General features: G+C 43.7%; 1 protein-coding gene across 3 annotated transcripts in view; it reads right to left on the bottom strand.

Moving 5' to 3' along the window:
• LOC137383765 (choline/ethanolaminephosphotransferase 1-like) overlaps positions 1 to 18,394 on the bottom strand; it is a 50,064-nt gene that overhangs the window by 19,978 nt on the left and 11,692 nt on the right. For 2 of the 3 annotated variants that reach the window (XR_010977459.1, XM_068056924.1), the window contains exons 2-5: positions 15,885 to 16,032; positions 8,587 to 8,728; positions 7,071 to 7,155; positions 404 to 535 (exon numbers count right to left, since the gene is read on the bottom strand). Coding sequence is in view for 2 of the 3 variants with exons in the window: in XM_068056924.1 (XP_067913025.1) it covers positions 404 to 535; positions 7,071 to 7,155; positions 8,587 to 8,728; positions 15,885 to 16,032 (507 nt within the window). In the remaining variant the exon portion in view is untranslated. Of the gene's footprint in view, positions 1 to 403; positions 536 to 7,070; positions 7,156 to 7,888; positions 7,974 to 8,586; positions 8,729 to 15,884; positions 16,033 to 18,394 lie in introns of all 3 variants that reach the window. The other variant, XM_068056925.1, reaches the window with a different exon arrangement.

Here is an 18,394-nt window from a genome sequence, read left to right as displayed (position 1 = left end):
GATGCAAGAGCATACAACACTGCAGGCTTGTCGGGAAAACTTGAAATTTGTATACACATCAGTCCATCTGTTCCCTTCCCCTCAGTCCCCAGACTGAGAATATTACACATCAGAATGAGCTGGCGGGGACCTCTGATTTTGCTTTCTGGTTGATCCATCTGGTTAATCTCTCCCCTGCTCTGTTCCCCTTTCCTGGTCTCTCTCTCTCTCCCCTCCCAGTCAGTCAATCATTGGCACCTCCATCTCTCACTCTTCCCTTTTCCTGATATTTCTCGGCTCTTTTTCCTGATCTCTCGCCCTCACTCAGTTAGAAGACTTTCTCTCAACTACTTTTCCGATCTCAATTAACCAATTCCCATCACCCCCACTTTTCTCCACCCCACACAGCCGCAGTGTCACTTACTGCTATGGTGGAGCCATTCTTGCCAACACCGCCAGTGAAGATGACTGTGAAGTAGTTGGTGCAGGAGAAGATGGCACCTGCTACCACAAAGAGAGCTGGCACGATTTTAACTTGAATGTCCAACACTGGGATCTTTACAGGGAAGAGTTTTTTTTTAAAAAAAAGAAAGAGAAAAATGAGAATGACACAATATTGGGAACACACTGTTCAAACTGCAGAAGACAAATATAGTGATAAGGCCAATCAGACCATCTTGACCCATTCATCTTAAAGATCCAACAGTTCCTTCCCCCTACTGCAGCATCCAACTGATTCTCAAGTGATTTCAGGTTTTTGCTTCCACTATTCAGTGAGCAGTGTGTGCAATGAATTTCCTGACATAGTTCTAACATTGCTCTTTATAGTTTGAGTCAGTGTTCCCTTGTCCAACTCAATTTAATTTCAAGCAATATTCCAGGTTAACTTTTTCAATACTCATACCTCCCTCCATAAGAGCACCTGTCGAACGTTTCTTTTCCAGACTGAAAAGCCCAAGTTTCTCCAGTTTTTTTTCAGAACTGGGACATCATCCAGACAGGAGCTGTTTGAATCTTAGAAAACCTCATTAAAAACATATTCAGACACACAAGGCTGTGAGAGGATACACATTGCAGTGGGAGAAGAAAATCTTCTGCCAATTAATGAAGCTGGTAGCGTGGCTCTAGGCATCCTCCACACACCATTGAATAGTGTTGAGGGAGGGGTGTCAGGGAAAGGACAGACTCCTACTAGAGAAGAAAAAATCCAGTTGCCAGGACAGACTGCTAAAATTTGTTAACTGAGCAACAGGGTTAGTGTCTAATAAATTCTGTCAATGGATGTTAAATACCTAGTCATTGAAGGGAGGGTGATGGCTGTTGATTGTATATACATCTGAATGTAATTAACTAGAGAGCCAGCCAGCACTGGCTGGGTGTTAGGAGTGGAGAAGGAAGCTCCATGGCAAGCAATAAACAAACAATCTCCACCAAAACATCAGAGTCTCACTGTCTTCTTCACAAACAGGCTTGGAAGTTTCTCTAACAATAACCATCAACTGATACTTGTTTTAAAGTTGTATCCAGAGTGGATCAAACAGAATGGCCCTTAACCAAGCCACACCATTCATGAGGAATTGATGGCACCTCGATCGGCATCTACTTCTGGAAGCATTTCAGTTCTGTGTCACAGAAGTAGGAGGCAAGTAGGATAAACGGCACAAACTACCAGACACTGCCTTGGATGACCAAGATGTGGAGTTGACTTTGATCTATCCACATAGAAGGTGAAAGCTCTGCACAGTGCAATCAATGCTACAGCTGATGAGGCAGTGTCAACATCCATACCAAGCCACATTGTACAGCAGGAGTCTAAGATGGGGAGGAGGTGGTTAGCCCCAGCATCTACTTCAATCTGCAGACAACATAGATGCACAAATTACACTAAGACGATAAGCCTATGGTGTTTGGCAAAAGAATAAGATCCCCAATGCAACAAATCTGCTGTTGCGGACAAAGGTGCCGACTCCATGCATTCACCAGGGCCCCAGCAAAATGGCCTGGTCATTTTCCCTAGTTTTGTCAAAGTGATGACTCCTTCTGGGATACAGTTTCAATGGCACTCTTCCTCTGGGACCTCTCCAATCCTGGCATAGAGTGATCAGAAGTTGGAAACTCTGGCTGCCCCACCCTTAACCCCATGGGTGCCGAAGTCCACTGCAGTATCCTTTATTGTAGTTGGAGCTGAGATGTCAACCCAGTGGGGTTAAGCCAGGGTTCAAACCTGCCAGCTTCTTGCTCTGCACACTAATTCCACAATGTGGCCCCAAGGGAGCTCTGTGGAATGGGACAAAGGCTTTCTGTCTGTTGTACAATAGTGCTCAATGCAGCGTACTATCCATTTAAGAGTGTCGTTTGGAAATGTGCTCACAACAAGTAGGTCTGTACAAGACAATGTGTCCCAGTTGTGTATATAATAGCACAAGAGATCTCTGACCCACTTGATCTGCATAGGAAGATGTTGAATTTCTTACTGAAAGTGGACTTTTGGCATTAGGTAGTGTGTGGAATTACTGTGCAAATTTCTTGGCAATGCACCTTTTGAAAGGGTGCGCCAAAAAAAATCAAAAAGGTTTTGTATAGCTGTAACAAAATTTCCTCCTTTTTATATTCTGGCCCTCTAGTTACAAAAGACCAACATTCCATTAACCTTTTTGATTTTTTTTGCCCGACAGCTACATTTGTGATCTGTGCAAATGGACCTCAATCTCTGAACCTCCAAAGTTCCGAGCTTTTCACCAAAGAATACTTGGATCTACCGTATGACCTCTCAACTACCTGCATTAAAATCCATCTGAGTGCTTTGTGCGCTCACTTCATCTATCAATATACACTACTTTCTATAACCAATGTTATTCTCATCAGCAACTTGAATATATGGTTCACTATTGTGTTATGCAAGTCATTAATAAATAATGACTGGTTGAAGCCCCAGCTTCAAATCCTTGTGAGACCACTAGTCACTTCTTTCCAATTTGAGACCATATTATCTTAATCTCCTAACCAGGTCAATAATTTGCCTTCAATTCCATAAGCTTTTCATTCCATTTTAGCCAACAGACTCTTATGTGAAACCTTATCAAATGGCTTCTAGAAGTCAGACCTGGTCTCCCCTTTACAAATCCATGTTGGCTCCTAATGCCCAATAACTTCCCCACAATAGATGTTATACTAGCAGGTCTAAAATTCCCCAGTTTACCATTCACCTTTCTTAACTAATGGAGTTACATTTGGAACTGGCCAGAGTCAGGAATAATGAGCAATCCTTACCATGCAGACACAGCACACCTCAGGAAGCCACAGGGGCCCAAAGCAGAAAATCCACCTCCTTTAACAGAAGACAAACCCTCTCCAGTATTTATTGCTGATCCCTAATTGCCCTCAAGGTGGTGATGAGCCACCTTCTTGAACCTTTGCTGTCTCTTTGAAGGTAATTCCACAGTACTGTTATGGAGGGAGTTCCAGAATTTTGATCCAGTGAAGTTGAAGGAACGACAATATATTTACATCAGGATGGAGAGAGATTTGGAGGGGAATTTGCAGGTGGGGGTGTTAACATGTGCCCGATGCCCTTGTCCTTCTAAATTGCAGAATGCTGCTAAAGAATCCTTAGCGAGTTGCTCGAGTAGAGATTATTCCATCACACCCCTGACTTGTGCCTTGTAGATGATGGACAGGCATTGGGGAGACAGGTGGTGAGTTACTTGCTGCAGAATTCCCAGCTTCTGACCAGCTTTTGTAGCCACAGCATGTGTGTGGCTGGTCCAGTTCAGTTTCTGGTCAATGGTAACCCCCAGGATGTTGATAGTTGGGGGATTCAGCGATGGTAATGCTATTAAACGCCAAGGGGAGATGATTAGATTCTCATTTGAGATGGTCATTGCGCAAGTGTGTGGCGCAAATATTACTCATCAGCCCAAGCCTGGATATTGTCCAGGTCTTGCTACATATGGATACTGGCTGCTTCAGTATCTGAGTCGTCACGAATGGTGTGAGCATTGTTTGATGATTGCACATCCCCACTTCTGACCTTATGATGGAGGGAAGGTCATTGATGAAGCAGCTGAAGATGGTGGGGCCAAGGAGGAGACTACCCTGAGGAATTCCTGCAATGATAACCTGGGACTGTGATGATTGATCCCCAACAATCACAACCATCTTCCTTTGTGCTAGGTATGACTCCAACCAGCAGAGAGTTTTCCCCGATTCCCACTGACTCCAGTTTTGCAAGGGCTCATTGACGCCACACTCAGTCAAATGCTGTCTTGATGTCAAGGGCAGTCACTCTCGCCTCACCTCGAGTTCAGCTGTTTTGTCTGTGTTTGAACCAAGGTTGTAATGAAGTCAGGAGCTGAGTGACCCTGCGGAACCCAAACCGAGCGTCACTCAGCAGGTTATTGCTGAACAAGTGCTACTTGATAGCACTGCAGACAACTCCTTCCATCACTTTACTGATGATAAAGAGTAGACTGATGGAGCGGTAATTGGCCAGGTTGGATTTGTCCTGCTTTTTGTGCACAGGACATACCTGGGCAATTTTCCAAATTGCCGGGTAGATGCCAGTGTTCTGGCTGTACTGGAAGAGCTTGGCTAGGGGCACAGCTAGTTCTGGAGCACAAGTCTTCAGTACTATTGCCAGAAGGTTGTCAGGGACCATAGCCTTTACAGTATCCAGGGCCTTCAGCCATTTCTTGATTGCACGTGGAGTGAATTGGATTGACTGAAGATTGGCAACTGTGATGCTGGGGACCTCAGGAGGAGGCAGAGATGGATCATCCACTTGGCACTTCTGGCTGAAGATGGATGGAAATGCTTCAGCCTGGTCTTTTGCACTGATGTGCTGGGCTCTCCCATCATTGAGGATGGGGATATTGGTGGAGCCTCCTCCTCCTGTCAGTTGTGTAATGGCGCACCACCATTCATGGCTGGATGTGGCAGGACTGCAGAGCTTAGATCTGATCTGTTGGTAGTGGGATCACTTAGCTCTGTCCATCACATGCTGCTTCTGCTATCAGGCATGCAAGTAATCCTGTGTTGCAGCTTCACCAGACTGACACTTCATTTTTAGGTATGCCTGGTGCTGCTCCTGGCATGCACCCCCTGTTACATTTTTCATTGAACCAGGGTTAGCCCCCCCTGGCTTGATGGTAATGGTAGAGTGGGGGATAATGCAGAGTCATGAGGTTACAGATTGTGGTTGAATACAATTTTGCTTCTGCTGATGGCCCACAGTGCCTCAGATGCCCAATTGAGTAGGTAGATCTGTTCGAAATCTATCCCATTTAGCATGGCAGTAGTGCACACAACACAATGGTGGGTACCCTCAATGTGAAGATGGGACTTTGTAATGGTAACCCCGAAGCTGTTGGTGGGGAATTTAGCAATGGTGAAGGGCAGATGGTTAGGCTCGCTCTTGGTGGAGATGGTCATTGCCTGGCACTTACATGGCACAAATGTTACTTGGCACTCATGAGCCAAAACCTGAATGTTGTGCAGGCCTTGTTCCATACAGCACGGACCTCTTCAGTATCTGAAGAGTTATGAATCAAATTGAACACTCTACAATCGTCAACCGTCCCCACTTCTGACCTTATAATGGAGGGAAGGTCATTGATGAAGTGGCTGAGATGACACCCACATCACACAGCCACCCCTCCCCAAAAAGGACAGAATGATAGAAAATCCATTCCTCTTCCTGGCCACTGAGGTCGAAACAAATACTGTGAAGCTGCCTGTGAAAGGCACTGTTCAGCAACTGAAACTTTACTACTTTGAAAGTCCATTCGGAAAGTCTACGGAACAAAGCGGGATGTCCAGACTTTCTGCAGCAGTTAACATTTCTATCAGACCACGACGGTGGGACCGGTATCAGCCATGTTACCCACATAGCTGTATAGTATGCAGACACTGCACCATCAAGGATCACATACAAAGCAACCAAGTGGTTGACCTCCAATACTTTGCTCGACACCTGTAAAACAGTCTATGTGGTGCCTTCAGGAGCAGAGAATATAAAAAGAACTTGGGATCAAAGCTTTCTCACCAGGAGCACAAAGTGCTGCGAATGGGTCACAAATCTCCAGCCACAAAAACCAACCCACTTCAGCTGCCAGGGCACGAAACTCTGAAAAAGTCTCCCCCGATCTCTCCCCTCCTTTAAGTCACTCCTTAAAACCTACTTCTTTGACCCAACTTGTCCTAACACCTCATGTAGCTTTTGTCTGATAATGCACCTGTGAAGTGCCCTGGGGTATTTTATTACATTAAATGCATTTTGTAAATGCAAACTGTTGATATTTTCAGACTTGCAAAACTGGAGAAAGTTGTGCTGGTGAAGGAGGCAGTGTGTGTGGGAGAGTTTAATCCAGCAGCATTTAGTATTACCACCATTTCTATTACCACCTCAGCTAGCAACATATTGAAGCCAGTTGCAGCCCTTGTTTTGCACTGTGCCTGATCTAGATGCAACACTCATCAGATTTGCATCCTGTAATGGGTTTGGCACAGCGAGGTTAGCTACAGTAACCTTAAAACGTTCAAAACATTTGGCTCCAAGTAAAGCAAGTGTGTTTTCTAATCTTGGCTTGCTGAGCCTCTGGATCAGGAACTCAGACAGATTACAGATCCACCTGGACTCTACTTGACCTGTGAACTACCTTGATTTACCACCAATGCTCACACTAGGAATCAGAGACACTAGCGCACTGCTCAGGACTTGAGAACTGCGTGGAGTTTGGCACGTAAACTGCTCAGAGCACACAGTGCTTAAAATGCAGCTGGCCCAAATAAATTACAATCCATTTGACTGACGCTGGGACATAGGCCTTAAATAAAATTACACAAAATATAACAGAATGAGTCCCACTAATCAACCAGGAATCAGGAGGTAGATTTTCATGCAAGAGCAAATAGGGACATTAAACCAGGCAGTGGGATGCAATCGACAGTTTCTCAACCTGCAGCTCTGTGTCCCATTGCATTCTCCCCAGGAGACAAGAGGACAATCTCTGCTCCAGCCAAGCCCTTCTGCCCCTGGCTCCCTGGCCTTTCCCAGGTAAAGAGGATCAGAATTCAGTTATTCAATTAATTACCATTGATTCCCAAAATGTAGTTCCTCCACTTGCAGCCAATAAAAACAGGATAATTATGAAGAATTGCACTTCAGTCACATCAATTCTGATTGGATAAGAAAAGCAGAAATCAGCATTAGAGCCAGTCACTGGTCATTAGTGCATCTTAAGCAAAGCAACTGCAACTCCAATATGCACCAAGCCAACAGAGTAACTTGCTCCATTAGAACCCATTGCAATGTCTCCAATGTTCCATTTCTGAAGACAGCATTCACAATTCATCAGCGCAAGTCTGACTTTAAGAGCTGCTTCAGCCCACCCCCAAAAGAGGGAGTCTGCACCAAGTTAGTTGGTCTCAGCTTGGGGTAATGAGAGGGTCATTATAATTAGCTTCAGTGCCTTTAGGCTAATAAAGAGGGCAGGGGTTCCTTTCCCTGAATGCCATCCAGTTGTCGCCACTTTAACTGTGTGGCTGGTGAGGAGAGTTGGGGGTGGTTAAATCAGTCTTAGCTGTAGCTCTCACTCCTGTAACTGAATACATGTTGATACTCACCCCATTACAAAGAATGGCTGTTTGAGTACATGCCACAGGGATGCCTCATCACCTAGCCAATTTTAAGAATTTGAATGCAGTGTAGCTTTAATGAAAGTGTGTGTTTCTGCAGTGGAGACTCCGCTGCAGAAACAAGGGATAATTATCGATGTGGTGTGGCCACATGATGGAAATCTAGGGGAGCCTGAAGGGGTGAAAGACATTACTGATTGGCTATGATGCATGATAGAGCGACAGTCTGATTGGCTAATATCAACATGCAGTCACCCAGAAGGCTGGTGTTTACCGGAATATTCCACAGTGAAGGCCCCACAATCACTGTCACAACTTGTGCAACTACAATACAGAGCTGAGCTTCCGTGCTATCGAACCTGTCAGTTAGAGAATAATCAAAACAATGCAACACCATAAACAAGACTAAAACAGAACATGTAGCAAAGAAGCACCATCTGAGAGTAACCCCACTCACTGGAATAGCTGCAAGACACATTGGGTTCACAGTACAGCTCACTTCCCTCCTACAGAGGGTCCTAACCCTTGGTGTCAGGTCACTGATACAGCTGCTGCTAGTGACTTTGCCAAAGGCAGAGTCCAAAAGAATGGCAGTGGAATTTAAACTTGGGTTCTTTGTAATAAAGAAAAAGTGGGTGCCAGATCACCAAGTGCCCAAAAAAGAAATGTATCTGCACTGAAGCTCATTAGTGTTTGAGTATCATTGATCACCTAAAGATTTTTTATATACCTGGAGAAGAATAGGTTAGAAATACAATATTACATAGGATATACTGCACAGAAACAGACCATTCAGCCCATGCTGGCATTTATGCTCCACTCAAGCCTCCAGGTGTGTGTGTGGAGCTCATATATAGGGCACCACAAGGAGTGTGGGGGGCAGGGAAAAAGAGAGGAGGGGGGAATCTGGAATGCCACCCTTCTCTAAGCCCGTATGCTTCACTATCTCCTCAGCAACCATCTAATACTCACATCCCAAAGCGCAGTGTCCCAGAGACGTACGTCTGCCAGTGTGCACAGTAGAACATGAAGACCCCAGCGAAACAGCAGAAGAACATCCAGTCTGGATTTGTGCCCAGCTGCACAGCGATGCAAATTCCCAGGACCACAAATACTGCGGGATGGAAACGTGCACAGGGTTTACTCAATGCAGAAAGCACATGGAACACTGGGATTCAAACATACCAGTCGTACCCAGAGATGGTCAACTCTAGCACAATCCCCCTCAGTCACTGCAGCCCCAAAAACAGTTCTGTTAAGGAGCATCGATATGTAGGATTAACCAGGTCTGCAACCCATCTAGGAGCAGCAAGGGACAACATCACACCTTCCAGCCCATCATCATCTCTCTAACTCAGCCACTGGGGATATGACAATGGATGTCAAGAAACTATGCACGTCTTCTTCCCCCTCCCATCCAAGGTTACTCTCTCAGGCAGAGGAAAGGGAACAGCCCTCCTTGCCTCTTGATGTAGCACATTAGGGAGTTTCACAGTATGAAGGTGTTGAAAAGGTAGGATGAAAATGGGAAATGTAGTGATAAAATGGAGTTGATCTATTAAACAGGCTCATCAGGGTCTAAGGCATTAGCAACTAAGGTATCAGGGAAAATTAGAAAAAAGTCAAAGCTAAAGGCACTATATCTGCATGCGCGAAGCATTCGCAACAAATAAGAATAATTGCAGAGATAGAAATTAATAGGTTTGACCAATAGCCATTATGGAGATGCAGTTCAAAAGTGACCAAGATTGGAAACTAAATATTTAGTTAACCTTTAGAAGAGGTAGGCAAAGTGGAAAAGGAGGCGCTTTCCTGATAAAGGATGGGATAAAGACAGAAAAATCAAGAAGTAGGATTAGTTTGGGTAGAGTTAAGAAACAGCAAGGGACAGAAAACATTGATGGGAGTTGTTCACAGACCTCCTAACTATAGTTGTTGTGTAGGAAATAATATAAATCAGGAAGTTGGAGGTGCATGTAATAAGGGGGAAAACAGTAATTATGGGGGATTTTAATCTTCATATAGCCTGGGCAAACCAAATTTACACAGTAATAGTGTGGAAGATGAGTTCATGGAATGTATACAAGATAGTTTTCTAGATCAGTAGGTCGAGGAACCAACTAAGGAACAGGCTAATTTGGATCCAATATTGTGCTATGAGAAAGGGTTAATTAATAACCTTATAGTAAAGGGCCTCCAAGAATGACCGACCATAATGAGATAGAATTTTCTATTGAGTTGGCAAGTGATTTAGTCAAGTCCAAAACTAGGGGCCGGAATTTTACACTTGCTGGATGGGAGCCATCCACCGACTGAAAAGTCTGTGGCAATCCCACCTCCGCTGGGTCTGAGGATCCAGACAGGATTTTATTGTCCCCAGGCCCTTAATTGGTCTTAGGCAGGACTTCCACCTCTGAGGCAGGACGTCCTGCCTAATGGAGCTACCAGCCAATCAGTGGGCCGGCAGCACCACTGGAAGCGGTGGCTACTGCTGGGACTACGCCCAGCTTAAAGGTGAATAGGAAGGACGGCCCAGGAAAAGAGGTGTCTCTTTGGAGCCTCACTGAGGGGAAAATCAGTCGGGCCCCGGCGAGGCAAGGGGGTGTCGATTGGCGGGGGGGGTGGGGCAGAAAAACAGGGGTTATCCCTCCATCAGGCACAGGGTGCCCGATCAGGAGTGGGCCCCAACAGCCCCCCAGGACGTCTACATTTATCAGGCGGCTTTTCTCAGGCCTGGGCTGCCCACCTGCCAAAAGTAAAATCCCCTTGATGGTGGGCGGAGGCCCTTAAGTGGTCATTAATTGGCTTGGGGCAGACGGGCAGTTTCTCGCTGTTGCGCATAAATTGGCAGCAGAGGGTCAGGAAGGGGCTCGCCCGAGCCTCCCACACAGTCACAGGGAGAACTTGCAAACTCCGCACAGGCAGTACCCAGAATTGAACCCGGGTCGCTGGAGCTGTGAGGCTATGGTGCTAATCACTGCGCCACTGTGCTTTAAGACCCCACAGACAAAAGGGGTCCAACCGTGGCTAACAAGAAGTTAAAAATAGCAGATCAAAGGAAGAGGCTTAGAATGTTGCCAAAGAGCAGTAAGCTTGAGGACTGGCAGGATTTTAGAATTCAAAAGAAGGACCAGGAAATTGATAAAGAAAAAGAATATGGGAGTAGACTAGCCAGAGACAATAAAACAGATTGTAAACGTTTCTCTACGTATGCAAATAAGAGATTAGTGAAAGTAAACATGGATCCATTAGAGGCAGAGAAAGATGAAATTATAAATGGAGAATAAGGAAATGGCAGAGACACTAAACAAATATTTAATGTGTCTTCATGAAAGGGGAGGTGGTGGTGTAGTGGTAATGTCACTGGACTAGAACTAGAGGTCCAGGCTAATGCCCTGGGAACATGGGTTCAAATCCCACCATGGCAACTGATGGAATTTAAATTCAATTAATAAAAAATTGAAAGCTAGTCTCAGTAAAGGTGCTGTGAAGCTATCAATTGTCGCAAAAACCCATCTGGTTCACGAATGTCCTTTAGGAAAACTGTTCTTACCTACATGTGACTCCAGACCCACAGCAACATGGTTGACTCTTAACTGCCCTCTGAAATGGCCTAGCAAGCCCTCAGTTGTCAAGGGTAATTAGGGATGGGCAACAAATGCTAGCCTTGCCAGCAATGCCCACAGCCCATGAAAGAATTAAAAAAATTCTGGAAATAATGGGGAACCAAGGGTCTAACAAGAATGAGGAACTTAAAGAAATCAGTATAAGTGAAGAAATAGTATTGGAGAAATCAATGGGACTAAGTGAAGACAAATTCCCTGGACCTGATGACCTGCATCCTAGGGTTTTAAAAGGGGTATCTGCAGAAATAGTGGATGCATTGGTTTTGATCTTGCAGAATTCACAGATTCTAGAACAGTTCCCAAGGAGTGGAAGGTAGCAAACTTAACCCCATTTAATAAAAAGAGGAGAGAAAACAGGGATCAGTTAGCTTGACATTAGTAGACAAATGCTAGAACCTATTAGGGACATGATAACAGGGCACTTAGAAAACTATATGATTGTAGAGTCACTGATTTCTGAAAGGGAAATCATGTTTGACAAATCTGTTGAGTTTTTTGAATGGATAAGGGGCAAACCAGTGGATATAGTGTATTTGCATTTTCAAAATGCATTAGATAAGGTGCCAGACTAGAGATTATTGCACAAAATTAGTACTCTGGATTGGGTTAATATTTTAGCACAGATTGAGGATTGGTTAATGGACAGAGAACAGTAATAAAACGGGACATTTTCAGGTTGGCAGGCTGTAACTAGCAGGATACCACAAAGATCAGTATTTGGGTCTCAGCTATTTACAATCTATATTAATGACTTGGTCGAGGGGATTGAGTGCAACATATCCAAGTTTGCTGAGGATGCAAAGTTAGGTGGGAAAGTAAGGAGGTTACAAACAGATTGGATGAGTGGACAAGAACATGGCAGATGGAACACAATATGGCAAAGTGTGAAGTTATCCACTTTGGTAGGAAAAATAAAGCAGAGTATTTTTTGAATGGAGAGACTCTGGGAAATGTGGGCAGAGGGACCTGGGTATCCTTGCACATGATTCACAGAAAATTAACATGCAGGTACAGTAAGCAATTAGAAAGGCAAATGGTATATTAGCTTTTGGTACACAGGGATTGGTGTACAAGATTAAAGAAATCTTACTACAACTATACACGGTATTGGTGAGGTTATACCTGGACTGCCGTGTTCAGTTTTGGTTTCCTTACTGAAGGACGGGCATACTTTCTCTAGAGCAAGTACAATGAAGGTTCACTAGACTGGTTCCTGGGATGAGGGGATTGTTCTATGAGGAGAGATGGAATAGACTTGGCCTTTACTCCCTGGAATTTAGAAGAATGAAGTGATCGAGACTGGCACCGGATTGAGGCCCCTAGGCAGGCCTGACCAGCACTGGACAAAGAGCTGACCAAAACTCAAGGTGAATCTTTACAATGTGATCAGGACTTCTTCCAACTTGGAATCAACTGCTTTGGTTTATAAAGTTCAAAATTCTACTGGCCGTGTTTGATTGCTGCACTGCATTGCTTGGGCATGTTGATAATTGTGTTTAAGATCCTCCCCCTCATCTTCCAGGTGCCTCAGCTTTAGCCTTGGCCACTTCAACACCACAGTATGCCCAGTGCTCATTTTTCCTCCCCTTGCAACACTTCACTTGTCTGAACTAAATTTCATTTCCCAGTCTTCTGCCCATACATATTTTGTTCAGCTTACTCCAATTTGAATTGCCACCTCTGATTCCACTGCTCCTCCTAGTTTGGTACAATCTGTAGCTTTGAACAATGTAACGAGGGTTTCAGAATCAGTCATTGATGTAAATTAGAAACAGCAATCACTGAAGTATTCCAGTCAGTACTTTTTCGATCCGCGACAACTCTCAAACCCTCGTTTTCTATCCAGCCAGTTTCGTGACCAAGACTTCAATCTGACGGCTTTGCTTTTGACCAATATCCTTTGTCAAATGCCTTTCAAAATTCCAACTTCAATGTCATAGGGTTTCACAGACCACTTGGATTGTTGCTTAAATGTTGGAGAGACAGCATCTTCCCATTTGGAACCCATGGTGACTGCTATATCAATAATCAATTCTATTATTGTCGACCAAACTGAAGTAGCTGCTGGTGTCCTCTTTTGAATATGGGCAATCACATTGCCCTGTTTACAGTGCATCCCTCAGAATGATCACTAGTGCCTCGCGAATCTTTGTCTCAGGAGCGAGTGAACAGGCTGAGCCTCTTCAGTAAAAAAAAAGAGAAGTGTGATCGAACAGGGTAAATGGATGCTTCTGCTTATGGGAGAGTCTAAAGCTACGAGGCATTAAAAAAAAAAAAAATATTTACTAATAAATCCAGTAAGGAATTCAGGAGAAACTTTACGAGAGTGGTTAGAATGTAGAACTTGCTACCACAGGGAGTGGTTGAAGTGAATAGGAGAGATGCATTTAAGGGGATGTTAAACACAAGGGAGAAAATAATAAAAGGCTATGCCAAGAGGATGAGATGAAGTAGGGTGGGAGGAGACTCACGTGGAACATAAACATTGATATAGACCAGTTCAGCTAAATGGCCTGTTTCTGTGTTAGTTCTATGCAATTCTCAGTAGTTTGGGTTAAACACTGCCTATCCCTGTTTTGAGCTTATCTGGCACTTTCATCTCCTCTATCAATGTCATTAATTTTACTCAAATTACATCTGCTGGGGGAAGGCATATCGTTCACGCGTTCCTTTTCGAATACACGGAGTAAGGATATTTACTATCGCATGCCTGTCCTCTTTTGAGTACATGTGCATTGATTATGGTTTTTACGTCTTCTCTTACTTCCCTCTTGCTGAAACAATTTACACTTTTGTTTAAGCTAGGTTGCTATGCTTTGGCCAGGTCTCTTGTTGCTCCTCTCTAATCATGGTCATGTATTTCTATGTTTTCTTGTATTCATCTCAGTAAGCCCTTTCCCACCACAGACTTTTTTTCCAATTTATATCATACTGAATTTGTTAATCTACTTAGGATCACCTTTTAGTCTGAGCTCATTGATATGCAATCATTCTGGATGCTCAGCATTATTCCTTCAACACTCTTCCAGTTATCCTCTACTGAGGTTTTAAACAATGTCCCCTAATCGATTTGCTTCAGTTGTTCTCTTCATGAAATAAGCTTAGTTATATATGCTTAGCCCCTCATCATGAACTTCTTTACAGAATCAGAGGCTACCATTCAGCCCATCATGTCTGTGCCAGCTTTCTCCAAGAGCAACCTGCCAGTCCTACTACCCTGCCCTTTTCCTGTGGCCCTCCAAATACTCTCTCTTCAAGTGCTCATCCAATTCCAATTTGAAAGCCACAATTGAATCTGCCTCCAACAAACTCAGGCATTCCACTTCCGAACCACTTGCAGCGTAAAGTTCTTCCCCATGTCGCTGTTGCTTCTTTTGCCAATCACCTTAAATTGGTGTCCTCTGGTTCTTAACCCTTCCACCAATGGGAACACATTATCCCAATCTACTTTGTCTAGACCCTTCATGATTTTGAACACCTCTATCAAATCTCCCCTCAACCTTAAAATAAAAGCAAAATACTGCAGATGCTGGAAATCTGAAATAAAACCAAAAAGTGCTGGAAATACTCAGGTCTGGCAGCATCTGTGGAGACAGAAGCAAAGTTAACGTTTCAGGTCAGTGACCCGTCATCAGAACTCCTCTCAACCTTTTCTTCAAGAACAATCCCATCTTCTCCAATCTATCCACATAACTGACGTCCCTCATCTCTGGAACCATTCTCATTAATCTTTTCTGCACCCTCTCAAGACGTCGCATCTTTCCTAAAGTGCAGTGCCCAGAATTGGACACAACACTCCAGTCGAGGCCGAACAAATTGCTTATAAAGGTTCATAACTTCCTTGCTTTTGTATTCTATGCCCCTACACATCACGCCCAAGATCCTGTATGCCTTATTAATCACTTTCTCAACCTGCCCTGGCACCTTCAGTGATTTGTACACATATTCCCCCAGGTCTTGCTGTTCCTCCAACCCCTTTAGAATTGTACCCATTATTTTATATTGCCTTTCCTCGTTCTTCTTACCAAAACATAACTTCACAGTTCCCTGCATCAATTTTCATATTCATATATGCCATGTTTCCACCAGATGTGTACGGCCTCTTGAAGTCAATCATTATCCTCCTCTCAGTTCACAATACTTCCTACTTCTGTGTCATCTGCAAATTTTGAAATTGGGCCCTGCACACCCAAGTCCAGGTCATTAATATATAGCAAGACAAACAAGGGTCCCAACACTGACCCCTGGGGAACCTCACTGCGTAGCTTCCTCTAGTCTGAAAAACAAACATTCACCACTGTTTCCTGTCAGTCAGCCAACTTTGTATCCATGCTGCCACTGTCCCTTTTAATCCATGGGCTTTTCTCCAGTCCCATGTGTCTCTATCCTTGTTCCCTCCCATTGCCAAAAGTAAGTAAGTTTGGCAGAATGCATTCGCATGGGGCATCAGATCTGCCTCAGCAGGAGCCGCACATTTTTATTTCATTAAGCTTTAATGGGGACCTCAGTTGAATCCATTGATTAGCTTTTCACCCCTGTTCCAGTATTGCCTGCTGTGTTTTGTTAAGGTACTGGTTACAAAAACACACAAGAGCTTTCTACATATTCAGTAGATAAAAGACAACTAAGTAAGTGAACTCCTACCTGTGGAAAGTGAATCACAGCCATGGTCAAACAGTTCTCCAAGAGGGCTACTGCTATTGGTTCTTCTAGCCTGCTTCCCATCTATCGCATCGAGTGTCTGGTAGATAAAAAGGCCCAGTGCACAGGCTAGGTATGCCCACAGAGGTGCCTGAGGAACACAAAACAGTATGAGTCCAAAATCAGCAGAAATACACACAGGGCAGTAAGCAGCAGTTTGCGACTTTTTTTGCTATATGGTTAAGTAATGCAACAATGTAAAAGCTTCTTTAGTTATGTGAAAAGGAAACTATTAGCAAGGACGAATGTGGGTCAAATGCAGGCAGAGACAGGAGAATTTATGGCAGAGAATGAGGAAATGGCAGAGAGATTTAATTATTTTGTGTCTGTCTTCACGAGGGAAAATACAGAAAATCTCCCAGAAATACTAGGGAACAAAGGGACTTGTAAAAAAGAGGAACTGAAAGTAATTCGTATCAATGATGAGGTAGTACTCGAAAAATTAATTGGATTGAAAGTCGATAACTCCCCTGGACCAGATGAGCTACATCCCAGACCACCAAAGGTGACGGCTATAGAGATCGTGGATGCATTGGTTATCTTTCAAAATTCTAAAGATTCTGGAAGGGTTCCTGCAGACTGGAAAGTAGCAAATGCTCCGTGAAATAGTGTGGTTACAAGAGAGAAAACGGAGAACTACAGACCTGTTAAGTTTGACATTAGTAGTACGGAAAATGCTAGAATCTATTATAAAAGGATGAGATAATTGGATACTTGGAAAATAATGTGATTGAGCATAATCAACATGGATTTATGAAAGGGAAATCATGTTTGACAAACCTTTTGAAGTTTTTGAGGATGTTACTTGTAGCATAAATAAATAAAGGAGAACCAGTGGATGTGGTATATTTGGATTTTCAGAAGGCTTTTGATAAGGTCCTACACAGGAAGTTAGTAAGCAAAATTAGAGCACATGGGATTGGGGTAAAATACTGCAATGGCTTGAGAATTGGTTAACAGAAAGCAGAGAGTAGAAATAAATGGGTCATTCTCAGGATGGCAGGCTGCTATTAGTGGGGTACTGCAAGGATCAGTGCTTTGGCCACAGCCATTTACAATCTATATAAATGATTGATATGGGGACCAATTGTAATATTTCCAAATTTGTAGATGACAAAACTATGAGGGAATGCAAGTTGTGAGGAGGATGCAAGGAAGCTTCAAGGGGATTTGGACAGGCTACATGAATGGGCAAGAACATGGCAATTGGAATATAATGTAAATAAGTGTGAAGTGATCTACTTTGGCAGAAAAAAAAACAAAGACAGATTATTTCTTAGCGAGAGGTTGGGAAGTGTTGATGTCCAGAGAGACCTGGGTATCCTTGTTCATGAGTCACTAAAAGCTAGTTTGCAGGTACAGCAAGCAATTAAGGCAGCAAACTGTATGTTGGCCTTCATTGCAAAGGGATTTGAGTACAAGAATGAAGTCTTGCTGCAATTATATAGAGCCTTGGTGATACCACAGCTGTAGTATTATGTATAGTTTTGATGACCTTATCTAAGGAAGGATATACATGCCATAGAGGAAGTGCAGAAGTTCACCAGACTAATCCCTGGGATGGCAGGATTGTCTTATGAAGAGAGATTGCAGAAACTGGGCCCGTATTCTCCAGAGTTTTGAAAAGTGAGGGGTGATCTCATTGAAACTTGTGGATAGGATGTTTCCTCTGGCTGATGAGTCTAGAACCAGGTGACACAGTCTCAGAATAAGGGTCAGGCCATTTAAGACTGAGATGAGGAGGGATTTCTTTACTCAGATGGTGGTGAATCTGTGGAATTCTCTACCCCAGAGGGCTGTGGAAGCTCAATGAGCATGTTCAAGGCAGAAAAAAAAAATCAATAGATTTCTGAATACAAATGATATCAAGGGATATGGGGATAGTGGGGAAAAATGGCAGAGGCAGATGATCAGCCATGATCTGTTTGAACAGCGGAGCAGGCTCGACAGGCCAAATAGTCTAATCCTGCTCCTGTTCCTATTATCCTATGAATGTACTAGATTACAAGTAATAATTTTAATTATTTCTCTGCAGGTTATTACAATAGTGACTGCACCATAAAACTATTTCATTGGCTGTAAAATACTGGGATGTGATGTCCTGAAAGGTGCTACAGAAATCAAATGCAGCTGTCTTTTAAGTGCCTCCGTTCAACACTGTACTTGGACTTGGGTGTATGATCTGGAGGCATGTCTAACAGCAGGAGATTGGAATAACATTGCTACAGAAGGATGGCTCTCTTCCACCTTAGCCCAGGAGCTGTGTAAACTGGCACTATTGAAATCTGAAGCTCATCATGATGGGGAAATCACAGGCACAAAGCAGAGTCCGAATAGGATGCTCCATAAGATTTATATCTTTCAGGAGTTTGGAAATTAAAGGGTTGGTGGTGGGAGACCATGATATAGCCTGACTTTGGTTATCAAGTCAACAGAGCCAACAGGAGGAGAAT

The sequence above is a fragment of the Heterodontus francisci genome, chromosome 25 (genome assembly GCF_036365525.1).
Source record: "Heterodontus francisci isolate sHetFra1 chromosome 25, sHetFra1.hap1, whole genome shotgun sequence".
Classification (NCBI taxonomy): domain Eukaryota; kingdom Metazoa; phylum Chordata; class Chondrichthyes; order Heterodontiformes; family Heterodontidae; genus Heterodontus; species Heterodontus francisci.
The sequence above is the reverse complement of the archived record's forward strand: the minus strand, read 5'-3'. Positions and strand labels throughout refer to the sequence as shown.